General features: G+C 44.3%; 1 protein-coding gene across 2 annotated transcripts in view; it reads left to right on the top strand.

Annotated features, from left to right (window-relative positions):
• The window catches only part of RBM19 (RNA binding motif protein 19), a 128,867-nt gene that overhangs the window by 86,201 nt on the left and 29,933 nt on the right, over nucleotides 1-12,733 (top strand). For both annotated transcript variants that reach the window (XM_019539343.1, XM_019539344.1), the window contains exon 23: nucleotides 4,894-5,014. In XM_019539343.1, the coding sequence (XP_019394888.1) occupies nucleotides 4,894-5,014 (121 nt within the window). The remainder of the gene's footprint in view (nucleotides 1-4,893; nucleotides 5,015-12,733) is intronic.

The raw sequence follows: 12,733 nt of genomic DNA, 5'->3' as shown, positions 1-12,733 counted from the left end.
TACCACCCCTCCAGCCCTTCCCAAGGTACAAGTATTTTGGTAGAACTGCTTCCCATATCAAGGTTTCAACTGCTCACTATCAGAAAGCACACTTTGAGCTTTTTTTTGCTTTTTTTTTTCTTTGGAGGCAGGTGTGTGAGTAAACTGGCTGGTTTTTTTTTTCTGTTTTCCAATGTTTTCTGCAGTGTTTTTTCACTCCTGTGTGTTTTCTAGTGCCTTCTAACAAGTACCCTGTCAGCAGATTACAAATCAGCAAAGTGTAATTTATTATTGAACTTGGCAAAGTATTTTGGGGTGCATAAGGCACTCCGCTACTGAAAGCTGCATTAAGCTGGTCTAGTCTATTCACTGCACACAGAGCAGCCATCTCTAACTCAGCTGGCTGATTCTCCCAAAGCCATATTGTAATTTTAGGACTGTAAGTAGCATTTTACTAGCAAAGAGTTCCTGCCATACCAAGCTATTACATTAAGCTAAAGCAAATAGAGCAAAAATCAAACTCACAAGGGTTCAGAAGCAAGATTTAAAACATGATCATGTCCTATTTTTCCAGAGACATTAGGCCTGTGGTTTTCTTGCAAACCCTAAAGCATTTTGAAATCAAGAGAGATTTGGGAGGGTAGATGGAGTACTAAGGAGGGGAGAGCCCTTTGATTTTCATGCAACTGGCTTGCTCTGTATTAGCAGATATAGCCGCTGCTCAGTTGTGAAGAAGTTTTTTTTTTAATAAGTATTTCTCAGTTACCAAGGGTACTTGGAGGCTTAGGGTGGGCGCCCTTTTCACAGATGTAACAGTGTAAGTACTAATACGACGTGGGGGGTTAGAGGTCTGCTCCAATGAGTTTGAATCTTGGATGAATAGCCAGCCGTAGCTACGATTATCAGCAAGTAGCTTAGATGTGGCGAAAGTGTGACCCTGGAAGTTCAGCCAGCTTCCTTCTGAAAGAGGTCCTGAAAAGGGTGAAAACATGTAGAATTATGCTCATTTCCTTTCTTATTTATGGTGTGTAAAGAATAGGGATTTTTTTGTCCTTGCATATATTTTTTTTTACCTGAGAGAGATCAAGAATGTTAAGCCTCCACATCTCTAGAGGAATTGCAGAGATGCTGATCTGGGAGGGGAATGGTGGTGGTGGGGGGGGGTCACTTCTCAGCCATTGAGTTTTAAACAGTCAGAATAAAAAAAGAAGGAAAAAAAATCAATTGCCCTTTAAATCGTGTAAGGGTTTCTCTGGTGCCTCGTGATTCCTGCCAAATCTCTACTTGTTCACAGATTCCTCCAGCATAGACACAAACTGAATTTTTAATGTAAAGAGCCAAGACGAAGGCAGCAATCTTTTAAAAAAAAAAAATCCAGCCATTTAGGCATTCTTAACACATCCTGAATAAATATAGGCCTGAACATGTCTTCCCTGCCCCCTCACCATCTTTGGGAAGTCATTGTGAAGCAGGACCCGTGGAGATCACAGATCCTGGCATGCAGTGCTCCATCTGGATCCATGCAGGCTGGCTGGAGTGTCCCAGCGTGCTAGAACATGTGTTCTCCCCAGGCAGCACCCTACACTTGTAATGCAGGTGGCTGTAAACAGCTTCATTTTCTGCAGATTAGGGGTGGCCCACCAGCCTTCTGGCTGGCTACCAGTGGGACCTGTGGCAGAGTACAGGGTGGCTGCCCTGTCGAAGTGCATACACATTCCTGGATCCTTTTCGTGCAGTCTTTTCTCTTCCTCATACAGTGGGAAGTGAGAAATTAAAAAGTATAAATTAACAAATGAGACCCAGTGATTAGAGCCGCAGTCATTTGCCAGAGTTGGAATCGCTCTTTGTGCCAATGTAAACAGCCATCACAACTCCCTACTGCCGACTCCCCCCGAGTGTTTATTTAAGCCAACACATTGCTCTGCTAATTGGATAACATTCCATGTGAAAATAGGCCTTTAAAACAAGAGCAACAGCAAATAAAAACAGCTGTAGCTGCAAAAGTACTAGGAGCTACAGCCTTCAGAGGAGAGAAGACACCCAACTGAAAATTATGCATTCTTCCTTTTCCCAGTACAAGTTCATGTAGTTTAGAGAGGAAAGGAATAATAGGAGAAGAGCAGTGGTGACAATAAAATAGTGAATGATATAGAGAAGGCAAGCCTGCTTAACCCTTCCTCATAATGCTTGAATAAAGGGATGGTCAACAAAACAGGGAAGATATTTAGAAATAGTATTTAAAAGCAAAGTGTGCATATTGTTATAAAAAATTTTAAGTGGTTAATTAACCTGCAGGACTCATTACTGCAAGATGGCATTGAGGCAAGAGCTTTTTAATATAAAGGCATATAAAGCCTTTTGCTTTGTAATATAAACCATTAACAGAGGTGGGCTGAAAAAAAGCATCTCCCCTTTATTGGTCAGTGAGTCACTAATATGAGAATTCTTGCACCTTCCTTTGATGCATCTGGGACTGGTTGGTCTTGGAAGCAGAACTCAGAATAATGTTAATGCGGTAGTCTGACCAAATGCCAGACTGACTGACTATATGTAGTTAGAGATGGGAGAACTTTTTTTCATATAATAGTAAATTTACCCACTGAAAAATGCAGTTTTGATTTAACCAAAGCTATTCCAAAATTCAGATCAAAGTCAGCAAATAGTTTCCACTTTAAAAAGGAGGCAGAACATTTTGAAAAGCACATTTTCTTTTGGTGTTTTCAAAATGAAACATTTTGATTTTCATTGCAAAACTGAGCTATGCTTTAAAGAATGTTAAAATAGTGTAGGATCTCAAGGTGGGAGAGGTAAATAGCCCAACATGATCTGTTTGGTTTTTGAGTCCAACAAAACAACTTGGTCAACCTAAAATGATTCCTCTATCACTACCACCTCTTCCATCTCTTTGCAGTTTTTTGGTACAGTCACTGAACAAAAATTCATACACCACTGCTTTAAAATAATGCACATTTAAGCCTCTGAAGCTTTAGTTGGATGGAATATTCAAATCCCTACCTTCAGTTTTGTTTAGTGTTATTGGATGCTGTTAAACAGACCTTACATTCCATCCTAGAGGTGGTTGCATTTCACTACCTTATAAACTGATCTGCAGTGGTTCTGCAGGGTTGTCAAACTCATTTGGCCCCGTGGGCCAGATGAGGGGTTTGAGGCTAATATGTGCATCACATAGGGCCCACAGACCAGCCCCATGCACCAGAGCCAGCACACAGGGCCAGTCTGGCATGGGCACCAAATTCCTGGATCGGTGCTGCAAAGCCCTGGTCTCAGGTTCGTGCACAGCTGGCATGAGTTGTGCACTGCACGAAGGGCCAGTTCCAGACAGCACATAGGGACTGTCTCTGGTCCTGATTCAGACTGACCCCTGAATCAGGGGTCAGCATACAGGACCAGTCTGACACGGGGACTGAATGAAAGGTACACCCTGGACCAGTCCCCTATGCTCTGTGCATCACCCGCAGCACCAGGACCAGCTCTGAATGCCACATGCAATGCAATGCACAGGGCTGGAGCCAATACATGCCACATGTGGAGTCAATCCAGGACCCACGGGCCAGCTCATAGGACTCCATGAGCTAGATTCAGCCTGTGTGCTGTATCTTTGACACCCGTGATGTAAGATGATGGACTTGTTCCATGGAAGTTAACTCACAGAAACAGGCCTTGTCTTAACTTTTAACCGACACAGTTAAAAATGCATTTTTGATTCCATTTATATCTGTACATAGCAACCTGTCAGTTTGTTGTAAAGCCTTTTGTCCCTTGGGATGAACTGTGCTATAGAAATGTTTGTTCTAGGTGTCTGTGTGTTTGCATAATGGAGCCTAATCCTGAAAGGTTCTGTGCACCTTCAACTCCTATCAAAGTCAGTAGAAACTGAGGACAAATAAACACCTCCTTGAATCAAGCCAGTGTTCCCTGAACATTTCCATTGATCAGCTGAGGATATAGAAAGTCTTTTGTGTTGATGTTACAGCAGACACTCGTATATTCAATGTCACTGTAAGGTCACAGCCACACCGATGTTCTTAAGCAATATCGACTAATAGCGAGGCATCTTTGCCTTTCATGTAAAAAAAATAAACGTACAGCAATGAAGTAGGGGAAAATTCCACCTTTGAATTCTGGTGCTTCTATGATGTCCCTGTGATATTTGTCATCATTGGAACTTGCAGAAGAGGAAGACTTCTCCTTACCAAGAGCTGGAGTTCTTGAAATGTTGAAATGTATTGCCTAAGCCACCTTGCTTTAAAATAGCTGTCAATCCCAAGGCAACACTCTGTTTCATGCTGTCACCTTGGTGTACCAGACAAGTGAGATGGTGCATGGGGTGTTTTCTTGCAGTCATGAGAGCACTACGGAGTTCTTCCAACTCTCTGTAAAAGCTGCACTCCCAGCTTATGTACCTGCAATATTATGTCATGTACCTCTGGAAGTGCTGTAGCATTCCACCTTGCTGCATGCCCAGTGTGTGCTGAGCTTCATTTTCAGCTATACACTCCCTCTCTTGGGTTGCTCCCACCCACCAGTGTTCCTGTTTTAACCATGTACGCAGAGTCCTTCAACCATCTCTTGCCCAAGGAGGTGCTTTCATAAGGGACTGTATTCAAGACTGCTGTTCTTCCTCACAGACAGAGCTGTCCTCTAGAGCAAGCAGCTGTCTCGAGCTGCCCTCTAGAGTGAGGGAAGGCTTCGTTAATGAAGGCGTTTAGGAGCATCAGCATTGTGCATAAAACTCACAGTTTGGTATTTCGAGAGGGTCCCTAGGAACCTTTTCCATTGTGGGGGATTGGACAGTGCAGGGATAAGGCACCATAAAATAAACTGAATAGATGCAATTGTCTTTTTTTCTTCCTCCCTTGACACACAATTTATATTCTCCTTTTAATTCTGCAGAAAGCCTTCAATGCCCTGTGCCACAGCACCCACTTGTATGGCAGGAGGCTGGTCCTGGAATGGGCTGACACGGAGGAAACAGTGGAGGCCCTGAGACGGAAAACTGCTGAACATTTTCACGGTAATGTAGCAGTGTCTTGCCCGGTCAGTAAATGTACCTCACGCTGGCATGTTCCCTCCTATGTGACTGGTAATCTGGCATGCAGTGTTGATTCTCACCAGCCCTTTTCTGAAGGATTGGCTGTTATTGTGGGTTGGCAAGTAGCTGGTGGGACCTGGGAACATAACTGCAAGGGGTATTGCATAGTGAATGCAACAGTCACAGCCCACAAAAATGTGACAGCCAAAGGAATCTCCTTTCCTATGAGAGCTGTCTGCACCGAGTACAGAGAAAAGCCACTGATAGTTTGAACTGTTTTAGGTTCCAGATAAGGTGAAGTGGCAGAAAACCAGCCTGACCACTCCTTTGCTTGTGCTTCCCTGTGTGGGTTAGCCCTTCAGATGCCAGCAGTTTCAGTGCATCCCATTACATGGCATTCACCCAGTGAAATGGCTCTCCACATGCCACATTAGTTTGCTGCAGTCTGAAAGTGCCAAGGGGCAGGTGAGGATGAGAAGGCTCTTTCTATACCATTGGACCTCTTTGAGAAATGAGGTAGCAGACTACATGCTTTGGCACAATGAAATGCCACATTCCCTCCAGCTATGTGTTAAGGTAGTACATTTCAGTGCCAAGAAAGGATGATTTGCAAGAAATACTGGCATCCAGGAGGAGGAGGATGAAACTCATCTCTGGCTCAAAGGTAAAAAATGGAAGAAAGAGAATAGTTGAGAGCTGAGCAGTCTTTTTGGTTCAGGTTTCAGAGGCTGGTGATTCCATGGATAAGCCCACTGCAGACTTCTATTGACAGCCATTGACAGGGGCAGATGCATCAGTTGGCAAATATTTGTGTAAGGAGCGATCCCCTGGGTTCGAGGACTAAGGTGGAGATCAATGCTCTTCCTTCAGCCTTTCTGTACAACCTCCTTCCAATGCACTCCTGTCATTTGCTTCCAAGAAAAAGGGTTGAGATAAGCAATTCCAGTGCAGTGTGGAGAACAGCACTTTAAAATATATAGAGGTGAAAAGAGGCAAGCCTTGCTTCTTGTAGTCTCCTGACCCTAATAGGTGTCTGTCCCTTTCTCTCTGGAGCAGCACCTTGCACACCCTCTGGTTTATTGCATGTCAGAAAGATCAGGTCTGCAGTGAAACGGGAGGCTGGGTACTGTTAAATTAGGATGCAAAAGGGTAACAATCAGATGTTGATGAAGAGCTAGTAAGTTCTGGGAATAACAACCTTAGCCATCAGCATGTCACTAAAAGGGAGAGTGAGTATTTCTAGGGAGTCATGTGCACATGCTTGTGAACAAGGTTGCAGCACAAGGGGGTGCCAGTGCACTAGGAGGAAGAGTATGTTTAGACTTGGGAGTAGAAGGTTTTCAAGGTGGCCTACACCTGGCCCAGGTTTGGAGAAGGGAGCTACAAGGAAGACGACTCATTGGTCCCCTTTGTTACTTAGGTCTTTCAACCTCCTGTCTTCTCAATCCATGGGAACCTTAAACCTCCAGGAGCCATTTGGAAATCTGATTGTGACTTTTAGTGGTGACAACAGATCTAATGCAGGGTACCCCCTCCTCCCTGCCCACCCTGTCCTACCCCAAGCAGGACTACAAGCAGGTCCCACCAGACCCCAGCAGGTGTCCTGCTTGGTGTGTCATTGGGAACTGATGTAGCAGAGAATAAACTCCACAGAAGATATAGGTTGGGAGCCAAGTAAGCATTGGATCCTCAGGATCTTAGCTATGGGATATGGGAGGGTTAAGTTACAGCCATCAGGGATTGAAAACAAGAGCAGAGGAGGTGTTTGTCTGGCCTCAAACCCTTCTTGATGTTGAGGTGCTAGAAAAGAAAGAAATAGACCAAGCGATTTTGTCCTTGTAGCTCCCCATATACCCACAGAAAAAATGCTCCAGACTAATTGCTGCTTCTAGCTGGCATTCAGCTAGTTCATGCTTGGCAAAGTTTTCTGGGGAAGAAGTAATAGGCTTGACCCGCTATATTGGAATCAGGGCTTGAAGCAAAGTCTATTAGAGCATCTGCTTCAGAGGAATGTTCATAACAAAACCGTCTCTGGGGCCCTGCAGGCTAGTGCATTGTTACAGAAAGGTTTCTGGATTCAGTCTTTCCAGAGAGACAGCTGTTTCTTTTTCATGCTTTAAGTGCAGACCCTAACAGAAGGGGCTATCTGGGTTTTATATGAAATACCCAGTGCAGCAGCCCTGGTCCTGTTTCAAGCCTCCTGGCAATTTGGTACGGTTTGTAAATATTTAATGATGATGATGTTGCCTGAGATCCCAACTGCTTTCGGCCCATGGCTTCACTTGTTGCCTGAGATCCCTGTGCTGTGACTATATTTGGGATACTTTGCTTGCTTCTGAGCGGCCTGCAGTTTTCCATTCTAACATCCTACCTTGCACCCTATTCCACCGCTGTAATAATAAGGGAAATGAAAAGAAGAGAAATAAGCAGTAGTGAACTACAGCTACATCTCTCCCTTGCATAGCAGTTGCTCATGGTATTCCATCACCATAGTGTTTCCCACTGTAGCCCTTCATCTGAGTTGGGGGCAGGGAAGCTGATTTTGCATTGGTGGAGCCAGATATGATGTGGGCATGTGCTTTGCTATATGCAACTTTGTGTGCCAGTGCACTGCAGTCTTGCTCTGAAATCCTTCCTCTGCTCCCCTTCTAATCCAGCATTGGCTTTCTGGTGCTGTACTCTGCATGATTGTTGCAGTGGGGCTAAGAGCTTGTGCAGGGAGTGAGCTGAGACCATGCAGATCATTAGATGAAGCCACGCACAAAATTCTGAAAACCAAACCTTTCTACCAGTCATTCTTTCTATTCTCCCTAGCCCTTCTATCCCCGCGCAGCTAGTTGTTTCGCTGGCATAAACAGCTGTAACCACCCCCATACTCTGCTCTCCTGCTGTGCTGACCACAAGCACCCATCAAGTATGGCTGAGCTTTAGATTAGCAGAGCAAGTCACAGAGTGGAACGCTTTCCATTTGTTGCCAGCCCTGAGCCTTCCTGCTGAGTGGACACGTACTGTGAACACGCAAACACCACCTGAACCCACTCTGCTCTGGCAGAGACCTGAGCCGCCTCCTTTGCAGGCAGCACGCTCTGTTTTCCTCCTCTCTCTCTCTCTGTCTCTGTCTTTCTAGGAGAGCGTTTTCCATTGAAGCACGTGGCCTTCCCATCTATTTTGACCCCTAGTTCTTGCAACGAGGCACTGGCCACCCGGAGCTTGTATTTGCAATCTAGTGCAAATGTTTTCCCTTGAATTGAAGAGCAGATTATATGGTGCTCTTGCCCAGGGAGATCATGCCCTTGGCCATGTAGATTACGGACTTGTTTGCTTTCTCATGCATACCTGAGAAACTGAGAACGTGCATCTTGCAATGCAGTAGCTCTTTCAAAGAGGTGCGTAAACCACTAAAGATCAGTAGCCTGAGAGGTGAGGTGACTGGAGAACAGAAAGCCTCAATAGGGAAGGGAGAGCTTTGCTTGCTGGTGTTACAGCCACTTCTGTCTTTTCACTCCAGCCCTCCTCCCTGTAACTGAATTGTTTTTCTAAAGTGAACCCACACTGGAAGCAAAAGAAGGGGATGCTCTTCTGGCCACGTATGTGGGGAGAGGAAGAGAGCAAGCATGAAAGGCAAGCAGAGGAGAGGAGCAAACTGCTGGCTGCGCACCATTCATCCAAAGTGCGTTTCAAACAGCAGGCTCATGACAGAGAGAAGCTTTCAGTCCTGCTGCAGGCCGCGGTGCCTGTGATTTCAGCAGAGAAGGCATAATGGTGCAGAAAGAATGTGATACAGAAATCTTTGTTTGCTGTTCTCTCAGGCAGGAGGGAAATGGCTTTTCATTTGACTCCATGCACAGTTTTGTTTTACTCCCCTCCTCCTTTCCTGCTTTCTGTGGTTATGATCAGGCAGGGCAATGCTGTTGGGTTAGTATGTTTATCTCTTGCCTGAAGAACTGGGTTCAGACATCACTAGCAGCTTGCAGCCGTGTTCCACTCCCCCAGTGCATGCACCCTTAGACTATGTCTCACCAGACCTTTGCAAGCAGAATGAGGTCATATTTGGCTGGAGAACCCTCCCAGAACTGCTTCAGGGCCTGGTGTCGATACCTTACTGAAAAAGGTCCTAATAATGGTGCTGGGGATGCTTTTGTGATAGTTGGGTGAAATGTCAAGGATCATAGTGACCATTGCTGGTCATTGAAGAATCTGTGGTATTTGTCACAAGCAGGAAAGGCATGGCAGTGTGTTTATCCTGCCCAATTTCCAATAGCAATAGTTACCATCTTCCTAATAATACTCCTGTTCTATGCATTCCTCAGGTGTCTGTGCTCAGCATACCTAGGCTTTGTAATCTGATTCTATCATGTCCCTCATCTGGTAGTAACAGGGCTCATTAGCAGAGCTGCTTACTGAAAAGAAGGATCCATGTATTTTTCTTTCTTGTGCACAGAGTGCAGTGATTTGTTCCTTGTTTATCTGATGGAAGGAAGCCCGCAGCACCTAGAAAGCAATGAAACAGGGAATCTTTTCCATTGGTAGCAAATTCTGCAGTCAGAGAATTTTCTGCTTCCAGGCTTCTCCTGACTTGAAAGTGAGTGGTCTCAGCTGTAACATCATGCATGGCCCAGGCATGGGGGGAATGTAGGCAGGAAGAGACTTTTAAAAATCTCAGCTCTAATCCATTTGGGGTTTAAAGGTGGGGGTGGGGGTTGTATACTGGAAATGGCTACAGAATTTGATTGCCAGCAAGTCTTGTTTTCAGGTAACTGGAACATTAAGTAGTCCAATACGAGTACTACTTACAAGACAGACTCATTTAGTCCTTAACTGACTGAAGTTATTCCCCTTTATTCAGCACTAGTGAGGCCACATCTGGAGTACTGTTTCCAATTTTGCCTTCCTCACTATGGAAAGAAGGTGGACAAATTGGAGAGAGTCCAGCAGAGGGCAGGAAAAAAAATTAGAGGTCTGGGGCACATGACCTATGAGAGAAGATGCTGAGGAAACTGGACTTATTTAGTTTGGAGAAGAGAAGACGGAGAGGGGATTTCATAGCAGCCTTCAACTGCCTGAAGGGTGGTTTCAAAGAGATTGGAGCTAGACTGTTCTCAGTGGTGGCAGGTGACCAAACAAGGTGCAACGGTTTCAAGTTCAAACTTTGAGTTGGGTATTAGGAAAACCTTTCTCACTAGGAGGATAGTAAAACACTGGAACAGGTTACTCATGGAGGTTGTGAAATTGCCATCCTTGGAGGTTTTTAAGACCTGGCTAGACAAAGTCTTGGCTGGGCTGATATGATATAATTGGGGCTGGTCCTGCTTTGAGCAAGAGGTTGGACTAGAGGACCTCCCAAGGTCCCTTCCAGCCATACTTTTCTATGATTCCAAGTCTCTGGGTATCTTCTAGAGTTCATCTTCAAAGCTGGAGCAATTCATAGATGCCAGATGTCACCAAGGGATGTATTCCCATGGTCTGTCAGCATCTGAGAGAAAGGGCACAGACTTCTGCCTGTGTGAAATAGCTAAGGGATGGAGGTATTAGAAAGCATTTCTGACCACCAAGGCTCTGGGCATCATGTGCAGAGAAGAATCCAGCACCTCTAGGGAAAGGCAGTACCCAGAGTTAAGGACAAGATCACAACTCATACCAGTTTTTCCAAGAGCTCCCTCTCACCAAAAAGCTTCTTTGTTGTTTGTTTGTTTTTTTTGGTGTGCTGAACTATTTTCATCCCAGTCCCTACTTCAACTGTGCTGTCCACACATGAGGAGAACAGGGAGTAGATGTCCTCAGCATAAGAGTCCTTTTCCCCCGTTCTTCAGCTCGGTTTGACATTGCATTCTTTTCCTGTCCTAATGTCCTGCACAGTGGTGATGTGCATTGTGAAACAGCCACTTCATAACCATACCAGAGGCAGCTGGCTATTTGTGGCAATTAAGGCAATTCCTCAGGTTTCTGTAAAGTGCTTTGAAGTCTTTTCAGACCAAAAATGTCCCCAAAATGCACGCTATGTGCATTTACTGAATAAGTCTGTGGTCTGCAATCGTGTGAGGCTCCTGTAACGAATGAGGTATTGCATGTTTTTATCAAGCTGCATTGGCAGTGCTGTGCCGGCAAAACAGTGCAGCATATGTCTGGACTACATTACATCTGGCTCTTTTCCTGGTTATTAATAAGATTTGCCCAGAAATGTAAGCAAACAACAAATGTATCAGGGAAGTTTTGCATGGCCTAGCATAGGGCAAGACAAAAAGGCCACAGAAATACCATGCCTTACATGAATTTCAGGATATATTCCTAGTGTAGTTGGTTTTGTTCCTACTTCATGTTAATTGATGGCAAAAAATGTAAAGAGTATTTTGAGAAGTTCTGGTATTTTTTAAGACCCTTTTTAATTTTCATTTCTTATGAGCATGACAAGGTTATACAAGTGTTGCCAAAGTTAATACATCATGCCTGTGTGTGCTGGACAGGCTTCACAATGTTAATGAGGAGAGAGATGGGTTTGTAACAATATGTCCGTCTGTTGCCATCCAGTTCTGATTTGATGACACATTGGCACATGTTCTGAGACTATCCTACCAACACTTTCATTCTAAGTTTAACTAAAACAAACAATAAACTCCCCCTCCTTCATGATAGTCTTGCTACTGTGTACAGATGATGGCCGATTTAGCTTTTGTATGCATCAAAATAAATAGATTCATATATTTTTAAGACCAGAGAGAGTCCTGTTATGTCTGCTAAACTAACCTCTCCTGTAACACCAGAGCATAGAGCCTGACCTGCTGATTCTAGTATCAGGCCAATAGCTTCTACTGAAGCTATAACATATCTTTCAGAAAGAGATCCAGTCCTTATTAAAGTGATGGAGAACCACCGCATCCCAGTGGTTAATTACCCAGGAACATTTTTGCTCCTTAGGCTGCATTTAATTTAGCGTTAGCTTCAGCTTCCAGCCACTGGTTCTCAGTATGCCTTTGGTAGATTAAAGAGATATCTGGTATGCAAAGTCCCTTCTCCATATCAGTATTTGTCATTGCAACTGAATCACTGCTTAGTTTTCCTTTCCGTAAGCTAAATAGCTAAAATAAACAAACAGAACTGGTTTTTGTAACCCCTGTTCATTGGTATAGCTTTTTCTGGTTCTTTCCAGTTTTAAAATGTCTCTCAAATGAGGGGCACCACTAGACAATATTGTCCCACAAATGGTCTACAAAGCAGTGCTGCCTCCCTACTGCTGTTTTATATTCCCCTGCTCTGCCAGGCTGAGCCAGCATTTACCCTCTTTCAGTATAGCGTTGTACATAGATAGAGTTCGGTGTTCTTGTTCCTTTGGACTCTTTCTCCTAATACCAGTAAAGGGGGCACTCAGAGAGATCCAAAAGGTAACATGTTTTTGTTCATTCAGCTTTGAATACTACTTCTTTCTGTCTGACATGTCATTATTTGAGGAACACAGCTATAAGGTAGCATTGAAACCAAGAAAAGAATTAAATGCTCTTATGGTTAAAGAAAACATCCAGAGTAAAGGAATGAGGGGAAAGGAATTGTAAGAGAAAGAAACCCTTCTGTTTAAAAGCCTAAGGCAAATACTGATGAGTGGGAGTGAAGAAGAAACTTCTGTTGATGAAGAGGCTGTTCTGTAGTTTTCTGGTACAGAGTTCCTTGCCTCTTCCACTAAGGCAGGGGTGTCAAAGTTGTGGCCTGCAG

Source organism: Crocodylus porosus, unplaced genomic scaffold, assembly GCF_001723895.1.
Source record: "Crocodylus porosus isolate Cpor-Errol unplaced genomic scaffold, CroPor_comp1, whole genome shotgun sequence".
In the NCBI taxonomy this organism is placed as follows: Eukaryota; Metazoa; Chordata; order Crocodylia; family Crocodylidae; genus Crocodylus; species Crocodylus porosus.
This window is presented reverse-complemented; position numbering and strand designations above follow the sequence as displayed.